The 9,440-nt window shown below is 58.5% G+C and overlaps 1 protein-coding gene across 4 annotated transcripts; it reads left to right on the top strand.

Moving 5' to 3' along the window:
- The first annotated feature begins 674 nt into the window (after positions 1-674).
- PIM1 (Pim-1 proto-oncogene, serine/threonine kinase) lies at positions 675-4,241 on the top strand. 4 transcript variants are annotated; one of them, XM_086765759.1, is made up of 6 exons: positions 675-863; positions 942-1,048; positions 1,147-1,197; positions 1,566-1,932; positions 2,382-2,558; positions 2,880-4,241. In XM_086765759.1, exons 1-6 carry the CDS (start codon positions 782-784, stop codon positions 2,990-2,992), a joined length of 897 nt encoding a protein of 298 aa, XP_086621885.1. In that variant the 5' UTR covers positions 675-781; the 3' UTR covers positions 2,993-4,241. The 4 variants fall into 4 exon arrangements, with proteins under 4 accessions (XP_086621885.1, XP_086621883.1, XP_086621884.1 ...); XM_086765758.1 differs by having other exon boundaries at positions 677-863; positions 2,835-4,241; XM_086765757.1 differs by having other exon boundaries at positions 675-1,048; positions 2,835-4,241.
- The last annotated feature ends 5,199 nt before the right edge of the window (positions 4,242-9,440 follow it).

Below are 9,440 nucleotides of genomic sequence, written 5' to 3'. Positions count from 1 at the left end.
CGGGAAGTTGTGATAAATAAATAACGATAAAGCGGCGCAGGACCTGAACATAACCGGGATTTTGGCGCGGATGCGGGAGGCGGCGGCGCCCCAGGACTCCCCCCCGGCCGGGCCCGGGGATGCTGCAGCCGGACGGGGCGGGCAGGCAGCACAGGGCCCCGGAGAGCCCGGGCCCGGACCAGCACCCGGGAGCCCACCTGACCCTTTCCGTGGGGTCTCCGCAACCGCACCCCGCTCTGTGACGCTCCCACCCCACCCGACCGCACCTCCCTCTGTTGCGCCCCCGACGCTGCCGACAGAAACCTGGCAGCCGGAGGACGCAGCAGTACTCCCGCTCAGAACAAGGGACGCCTGCGGGCTCTCCGAGGCCCGCTCCGCCCGCGCCCATCTCTCCGACCCCTCCCCGCCACGGCGGCCCCAGCCCCCCGCCCGCCTTTGCCGCCTTCCCGCCACCGCCCGCCCCGCCCCGCCGCGGCCGCCCCGCCCCGCGCCTCTCGCCCTATTGGCTCTGGCGGCGCCGGGCGGCCCGGCCCGGCTGGGCCTGGCGAGGTAGCACCGCCCCTCGGCTCCGCTCGTCCCGCCCACGGCCCCCGCTGCTCCCGGGGGCGGCCGGGGGCCGCTGCGCCACACGGGAGCTCGGCCGCGCGCGGAGCAGCCGTCCCGCCCTGCAGCCGCCCGAGCTCCGCCGCTCGCCAGCCCGAGCGCCGGCACCGAGCCAGCGGCGGCCGGGCCGGGTGGGGAAGCGCCGGCAGCGGCCCCGACACCGGCCGAGCGAGCCGGCATGCTGCTGGCCACCATCGATGGCCTGAGCCACCTGCGTTCCGGAGCCGGCGGGGAGCTGCAGGCGGCGAAAGCGCAGCCCGGTAAGACAGCCGCGGCCCGGCCGGGGGGCGGGGGGTCCCGGGGGCAGCGGAGCGCTGAGGGCCGGCTCTCGCCCGCAGGGACGCAGAAGGAGCCGCTGGAGAAGCTCTACCGGGTGGGCCCGCTGCTGGGGAGCGGCGGCTTCGGCTCGGTGTACTCGGGTGTCCGGCTCTCCGACGGCAGCCCGGTGAGTGGCAGGGGCCGCCGCGGGGCGGAGAAGGAGGAGGAGGGGGGAGGCGGCGGGGCGGGCGGCGAGCTCAGCCGGCCGCTGCCCTTGGCTTGCAGGTGGCCGTCAAACACGTGGCTCGGGAGCGCATCTCCGAGTGGGGCGAGCTGGTGAGTGCGCGGGGCCCGCGGGAGAAAGCGGGGCGTCCCGGGCGGCGGAGAGAGCCAAGGCGCGGGAGGGCGGGGAGCGGGGCTGGGCTGGGCGGGGGGCGCGGAGCATCCCCGGGGTTCGGGGGATGTCCGGTACCGGTGGGGCCGGTTAACGGGGGATTCCCAGGCAGCGGTGGGGCCAGGCATGTGGGGCACAGGAGCATCCCCTGGGCAGGGGGCATGTCCAGCACCGGTGGGGCCGGCCAGGGGGCACACGGGAGCATCCTCTGGGCAGGGGGGATGTCCAGGAACCGCTGAGCTCACACAAGGGGGTACCGGGTCCTCGACGCAGCATCAGCCCCGCTAACGGCGTCGTGGTCCCTCCGCAGCCCAGTGGCACCCGTGTGCCCATGGAGATCGTACTCCTGAGCAAGGTGGGCTCCAGCTTCCGAGGCATCCTCCACCTCCTCGACTGGTTCGAGCTGCCCGACAGCTTCGTGCTGGTGCTGGAGCGTCCGGAGCTGTCGCAGGACCTCTTTGATTTCATCACGGAGAGGGGGTCCTTGTCCGAGGAGCTGGCGCAGGACTTTTTCCGCCAAGTGCTGGAGGCTGTGCAGCACTGCTACAGCTGCGGCGTCCTGCACCGCGACATCAAGGATGAGAACATCATCGTCGACCTCACCACTGGTGAGCTCAAGCTCATCGACTTTGGTGCCGGTGCCTTCCTGCAGGACACGGTCTACACCAAATTTGATGGTGAGCCCACAGTCGGGAGGATGCTCCTGGGCGTTGCAGGGCCCAGCCTGGCCGGGCACCACAGGTTCCTCGCTTTTGCACATCGGGTTGCAGAGGGGCGGTTGCAAAGCCAGCCCTACTCTACTCCCCTTTTTTGCCTTGGCTTATTTGAGTTCTTTTGGCCAACACAGGAGAGGGGGTAAAGGCGTGGCTTTTCACCACCCATGGGGTTTTTTTTTTTTTTGCATGTAACGGTCGGGCCTTCCCCGGGCCCGTGCTGCCCTCTTCCGGCACCGGCGGGTTTATTTTACAACCCAAAGTTTGTAAACAAGAGTCACGTGCAGGCGAGGGGCTGGCAGGTCACACCGAGTGTTGCCCGCGCCGGTGCAGCCCCCACAGCCCGAGAATGCTCAGGCGAGGATCTGGGAGCAAGCAGCACCCGCCTGACCAGTTCCTCCCGGATCCTGTAGGAACACGAGTGTACAGCCCGCCGGAGTGGGTCCTCTACCACCGCTACCATGGCCGTGCAGCAACCATCTGGTCCCTGGGCGTGCTGCTCTACGACATGGTCTGCGGGGACGTCCCCTTCGAGCAGGACCAGGACATCATCCGGGGGCAGCTCTTCTTCCGACGGCGGATTTCTCCTGGTGGGTACCCAACTCCGCGGCAAGGAGGGATAACGGGGTTTGGGAGATGGCACCGGGCATGCCAGCATCCTGCTCTTGCGGCTGCGGAGGAGGTTGGTCTCCCATGTGTAGCTGGAGGAGGTGGCACATGTCCTGCCATCCTGTTCTCCTCCAAAACGGGCAATCAACTTGGGGGGCGTGGGAGCAGCTCTGAGCACAGCCCGGGCACTGTGGCCAGTCGTACGAGGTGGACAAGAGGAGATGATTCTGCGACCAACCAGCGGTTTCTCTCCTCAGAGTGCCAGCACCTCATCAGGTGGTGTTTGTCCGTGCGCCCCTCAGACAGGCCGTCTTTGGACGAGATCTTCAACCACCCGTGGCTGCAAGGCACTCGCATGTCCCAGGAGACGGCAGAGATCCACCTGCACAGTCTGCTCCAGGAGCCTGGCCAATAACTGCTCCACCCGTCTCCTGGCCAGAAGAAGCAAAGATGACCACGCTTCTTCCTCTGACCAGAGTGCTGAGCAGGGATCTACAGATGGGAACACGCACGTCTCATCCTGGAGCCTGGCTGGAGACCTGCTCTTCCAAGTGCTGGTGGCCACCATCCCACGCAGCTCTGCGGGATTCCACCTGGGTGACCCCATCCCATTTGATGTTTTGAGAGTAAACTGGTTTGGTTTGGTTTGGTTTTGGAGGCTCCCAAGTGTCTTCCTGAGCTGCTGAACTGGGGACCACAAGAGGATCGGAGATCTTACCACGAGAAAAGCTCCAACGGGGGAAAATGGATTGGGGGTGGAGGGCAGGTACCACGACCAAACGGCGGTCTCTTCTCCGCTCTCACCATGCTCGAGTGCCTTCAGTGGCGACCTGGCCCGTGCTGGAGGAAATCCTTGAATGTTCCTGTGCTGCTGCTTTCCCAAGGCCTGGCCTGGCTGCAGAGTTCCTCTTCCCTTGTCCACAAGAAAACCGGTCAGCAGACGCTCGGAAGCCAAGCGGGCCGCGCCTCGCCTCCTGTGCCTCCACCTCGTCTGGATTTTCTGGGGTTCTTTGCTTCCTTGTGCCCTTGCAAATGCACAGACAATGCAAACCAGAAGAGCTGTAAATGTGGACAAAGCTGGACAGGAGCAAAGCTGGATGGACAGTTGTTCATAGCGATCACATTTTCTCTGTTGTCTTCTCTCCGGCTTCTGGTTTTAATTTATTGCCATGAATGTGGTTTTGTTTTTTAAAGGAAGAGTTCTAGCAGGTAGGGTAACTTATTTATTTATTTATAATCCATGTGGGTTTCCCACCCACGCCTTGCTCCTACCGCTGCTGATCCCCCGCTTTGCCATTCGGGCCTTCCCTCCATCTCTGTCCCACGTCCGTCCCCGCGTCCGTAGTGTTCCTGGCAGATGTGTGGCCGAGGCGCAGAGCGGCTGCCTCTCCCCAGCTCTCTCTGGACAAGATCCTGGCTGCTGTTGTCTCTGTGCCACCTGGAGATCTCCATTTGCAGATGAGGTTTGGTTTTTCCCCACCAGCGTCTTGGCTGGGGCTGGGAGGGGGGACTGGCCTGCGCTGTCCACACTGCTGAGTCTTTCCACGTAACCCAGTGTGCCGCCGGCGGGGTTTTTTTGTTAATCGTTGATATGGTACAGGGGAATTTTAAGAAATCTTATTTTTTTAATGCAGTTTTAAATAAAAACAAACCACTTGATGTGATGCAGTGTCGTAGTTCAGCCCTGATCAGGACCAGACTACGCAGTCTCTCTCTCACTCCCCCCACTCCCTGAGAGAACAGGGAGAGATAATATAAGAAAAAACAGCTCGAGGTTTGAGATAAGGACAGGGAGAAATCCTTAAAGTTACTGTTAGAGGCAAAACCAGACTTGACTTGGGGAAAACTATTAATTACTAAAACCAGCAGGATAATGAGACAGAGAACAAGATAACCTTCCTCCCCACCCTCACTCTTCCCAAGCTTAACATTATCTCTACCACCTTCCCCCCCAAGCGGCACAGGGGGGAAGAGGGAATGGGGGTTGCGGTCAGTTCATCACGCGTTGTTTTACACCGCTGCTTCATACTTGGGCGAAGAACTCCTCACATTCCTCCCCTGCTCCAGCGTGGGGTCCCACCCATGCACCACAGTCCTTCGTGGAACTGCTCCAGCGTGGGTCATCTCTTCCATGGGGTGCAGTCCCTCTAGAACAGCTGTCCCAGCGGGCCCTCCACGGGCCACAGCCTCCTTCAGGCATCCACCTGCTCCGGTGTGGGGTCCTTCATGGGCTCCAAGTGGATCTCTGCTCCTCCATGAACCTCCATGGGCTGCGGGGGGACAACCTGCTCCACCATGGTCGTCACCAGGGGCTGCAGGGGAATCTTGGCCAGGAGCAACATTACTGCTCCCTTTCCTTCTGAACTGACCTTGGCGTCTGCAGCTGTTTCTCTCACAAGAAAAGTTCTTCACAACAGGCTGGCAGACGCCTCTCAGAATCTCTTCACATCATCCATCTCCTCTCCTCTCCACTTCTTGCAGCCAGGCCGGGCTGAGTCGGGCCCAGTCGGCTGCCTGGTGAGAGGCCAGAGGGTGAGGCCTGCAAGGCCCATGAGGCCTGTGCCTCCCCCTCTGCGCCTCTGCCCCCACTCAGCTTCTTCACATCTCTTCTCTTTTTTTTTTTCTGTTTTCCCCTACTTAAATACATTATTGCAGAAGCGTTATCACGGAACATTCTGCTACCCATTGGCTCGGCCTTGGCCAGCAGCGGGTCTGCCCTAGGCCCGGCCGAGTCCCCTGAACAAAGGGGAGCGACTTCTAGCAGTTTCCTACAGAAGCTGCCACCTTAGGCCCCCGCTCACTAACAAAACCACAACATGCAGACATCCCTTTATCACGGGGTGGGATGAAGGATGCTGGCAGCGCGCTGGCTACTGCTGACAGCACCGTGGCAACCGTGGGACCGCCGGTCTTTGCCTTCATCCGCAGTCTGGTGCAGAGCCTGTGCTGGGGACGGCGAGTAAACAAAGATCAAACGACCGTAGGAAACACCGGATGTTGTCAGCCAAATTACATCTGGTAAGGCAGCTCCTCTTGCTCTGGCTCTGTTGGCATGGAGCAGCTGTTGCACGCTGAGTGCTGGTGGCTGAAGAAAGCCGCCATCGGGCTGTCCCCACCTCCAGCTCGGCTGCAGCCAACACGGAGCGAGAGGAAGTCGATCTTCAGATTACCAGAAGTCGGTCGCTGTCAGCGAGCAGCGGTAACACTTCACTCGAGCTTTCACCCTCCAAACTGCCAAACCCCACCTCCCAGCTCGGCAGTCCTTCAGCTTCAGGCTAGGGTTTTTTCCCTTGTTTGGTTTTTTTTTTTAATTAATTTAATGTGCCCAGTTTTGAAGCTCTGTTCCTGCTTGACCTTGTGGAGCACTGTCTGCTGTGTGCACACCGGGCTCTGTGTCTCCCACTCCAAGCCAGGGGCACAGTTCCCTTTCTGCAGGTTACTTTCCCAGTCCCCTGGCCAGATTTAAGGCACAGCAGGGTTTTCCTTGGCTTGCCCCATACTTTCTTGCTGAAACCCTCCCTGCCCAGGGATTCCTCCCTTTCCTGTGGTCACCCCGGGCTCGCCAACAGCACTTTCTGAGCCATGGGGCTGCTGCTGGAGAGAACCGAGGGTCCTGGAGCCACATCCCAGCTTCGAGGGGTGACCTGGTGAGCTGCGTCACTGCTGTGCCTCTGCCTTCAGCAGAAGCTGTGAGGTTTGTTTGTTTGGATTTTTTTATTTCTTTGGTTTTGTATTTTTTTTTCCCTCCTGTGCATCTTTCATCTCCTGCTTGGGGCTGCTAGAAGCAGGAAGCTCTGCTCCAAACACCTTCAAAGTTTAGGCCTATTTTGAGATGTGGTTTCTATTTCACCTCCTCTCTTGCTTTTCCCCCGGACCATCTGGGAAGCTGCTTTTACACAAAACCAAACCTCTCTGCCATGCCGCCTCTGCTCACACCGTGCACAACCCAAGCCCCTTGAGCAGCTGCCGTCTCCTGCGGCACCACCAAAGCGCTATCGTGGCCGCAGACTGAGCTTGGCGCACCCTTCCCATAAACACTCGCTAACTGCTGTGGCGTTTCTTAGAAAACTCACCGCAGAAAGGCCGAGCAGGTCTGGCGTGGGGCTGGGGTGCTGATAGTCACTTTGGTTCTGCCTGCTGCTGATGATTTTGCCCACGCCAGGCTGGCGCTGCAGGAGGGGAACGGTGCCATCGTGTCTTCCGGGAGGATCCTGCTGCCCCGGTACTGTCTTGCCCTGTCGGGGCCACTGGCTGCATCCCAGGTTTGGGTGTTGGTAAAGGATGGGTGCGGGTTTCATCCCCTATGCACCAGCCTTCCCATGCAGGAATAGCTTTCCCTGGCTGAGAGCCACCAGATTCAGGTCCCAGACCTGTGCCACGGGGAAAGGACCACAGTAGCTGCGATAGAAGACTGGAAAATGGGCGGCCACAGCATCGCATCGTGGCACGGGGACTGTGCAGGGGGCTAGAGGAGAGGAAAAGGCCTTTTCACCCCTCCTTTCTCCTTGGTGGAGGGGACAGTCACTGCCCTTCGGGGCTGTCAGCTATGACAGGAGAGGACAAAGCCATGACAGTTACCAGCGCGAAGCTTTTTGGAGCCAGCATTGCGCTCTCACTGATCGCCTGAGTGGAGTCCCGTGGATGACTGAGGACGTGCAAAGGGCCAGCACTCATCACAGCTGTGGCTTCCCGTACAGATCCGTCCCCAGTTGAGGTGCTTGGCCGTGCAGAAAGGACCAGCCAGGGGAGCCTGGAGCCACAGCAAAAGGGATGGTTATATTTTCTGTGTCCCTTTCTGGGAATGGGAGATGAGCAAGAGCCAGTCTGACACAGCTGGAAAAACGCAGATGAGCACCAAGGAGGAAAGCCGCCCACACAGCCAGGAATGGGCTCTCTGCAGGGACACAAAGAGCTGGAGACTCGGAGGTGGCATCTGGCCCCACGTCCCCTCACAAGGAAAACAGCCAGCTCTCCCTGCCGCGGTGTCCCAAACCCTTTGGCCCTCTGGGCACAACGAGTCACTGCAGCTGTTTCAAACACCTGCCTTGGGACAAGGTGAATTATCAGCAAACCGGGTGTCCCGCAGCTCCAGCTCCCAAATAAATGAATCTCTGTGGAAGTCAGTCTCTGAAGCCTTTTTGCGGATCGCTCGTGTCGCAGTTGCATTATCTCCATGAGTCATGTGGGGAAACTGAGGCACTGTGACCCAACTCACTGGAGATCTTCTGCGGTGGAGGTTGGGCTTGCTTGCCTTTCCCTGCCCTGTCCCTCTTCAGGACAGGACCGGCCACAGAGGAGCTCTCAGATTCAGAGCCTTGATCTCCCCACTTTCCCTGGGCAGGGGATTGATTCCTCCAGGAGCTGAGACCAAAGCTCTGCACCCCTCTCAGCATGAACATGGGGTGAGATATGTCCCTTTCCAGACCTCCTCTGAAAAAAAAAAACGCACTGTCACTGGGAGGGGTCCACGTGCTGTTTTCAGGCACCTGGAGCCCCGCTGGAGCCCAAAGTCTCGTGTTTTAGGGTTTACACTGACCTTCCCGAGAGTGGGACCTGCGCTAACCCTGCCTCCGTGACGCATTGAAACTGCATCACTCAGCTCAAGAGTTGGTGGGGGGATTTCTGAGGAAAAAACACTTTATGCAGTGTAAAAAAAAAAAAAAAACAAAACCCAACTGCAAGAGCTTTACAGTGTGTAAAGTTGAGACAAATTCAGCAGCTTCAGCTAAAGAAACATTTTTTAAAAGGAGTAATCAGAGCGTTTCTTTCATCCTTTGCAATCTTTTGGTCCCCTTTTTTTGTGTCCTTCATCACCGTGTTTATTACAGTTAGGAAAGGGTTAAATGGCCCGAAAAATGAAACAACAGCTCCTGTTTCAAACTGAAGCAGCCACTTCGGTTAACCTGAAGTGACACACAGGCGCACGCCTGTGCATTTGAAGGGCAAGCGGGTCGCAGTGACGGAGATCTCACCCTGCTGTGAAAACTGAGAAAAACAGTGTGATGGTTTAGCCCAAATCACCACAGTTTCTCACTCACCCTCCCGCTCCCCAGGGGGATGGGGGAGAGAATTGGGAAGGAAGGAGAACTCGTGGGTTGAGATAAAGACAATTTACTAAAATAAAAAGGGAAAACTACAATAATAACAGAATATAAGGATATTAAAAAATATACAAAGTGAACAATATGTGTTTTCTCACCACCCGATGTCCCAATGACCGATACAGCCCGTCCCGAGCAGCGATCACGGAAACAAACCCGAGCAGCAAGCAAAGGAGCAAAAGGGAGCCAGCAAGGGAGAGGGAATGATGCCAGCAAAACGAGCAGGAAAGATGGACGCCAGGAAGACAGATACCCACCCTCACCTGCCCCCATGAGCATGATGTTTATGGCATGGAATACTCTCTTTGGCCAGTTTGGGTCAATTATTCTGTCTGTCTTTCTCCCAGCTTCCTGCATCTGCAAATTAGCGAGACTTGGAAAGCAGGACGGTGTCCTTGGTCTCATTCGCAACAACTGGTATCATCAGGGTGTTCATCAACATTCTTCACACACTAAATCCAAAACGTACCAGCTACTGAGAGGAAAAGTTAACTCCATCCCTGCCAAAACCAGGACAAACAGAAACAGCAAAGTGTCATTTTAGGTCAACCCTTGCTGAAATTCTTCATTTTTCTGCCCCTGAAACAGGCAAGCAGGGCTGGGCCTCCCAGCACAAACGTGCAGCCTTGTAAGCCATCGGTACCGACCCCAACGGAAACCACACCCGCACTGCCAACTGTGTAACACGGCTGTGCCACAGCAGCCAGCAGCCGTCATCTTGGTGCCAGGCTACTGCTCGTAGTAGATCGCTCGCTGTAGCAA

This window comes from Chlamydotis macqueenii, chromosome 23 (assembly GCF_036417535.1).
Source record: "Chlamydotis macqueenii isolate bChlMac1 chromosome 23, bChlMac1.mat, whole genome shotgun sequence".
In the NCBI taxonomy this organism is placed as follows: Eukaryota; Metazoa; Chordata; class Aves; order Otidiformes; family Otididae; genus Chlamydotis; species Chlamydotis macqueenii.
This window is presented reverse-complemented; position numbering and strand designations above follow the sequence as displayed.

Excerpts from the sequence above, each read along its gene's own strand:
- PIM1 (XM_086765757.1), top strand. The coding sequence starts at position 782 with ATGCTGCTGGCCACCATCGATGGCCTGAGCCACCTGCGTTCCGGAGCC. Across the intron at positions 1,198-1,565 it reads TCTCCGAGTGGGGCGAGCTG|CCCAGTGGCACCCGTGTGCC; the intron begins GTGAGTGCGCGG and ends GTCCCTCCGCAG. Across the intron at positions 2,559-2,834 it reads CCGACGGCGGATTTCTCCTG|AGTGCCAGCACCTCATCAGG; the intron begins GTGGGTACCCAA and ends TTCTCTCCTCAG.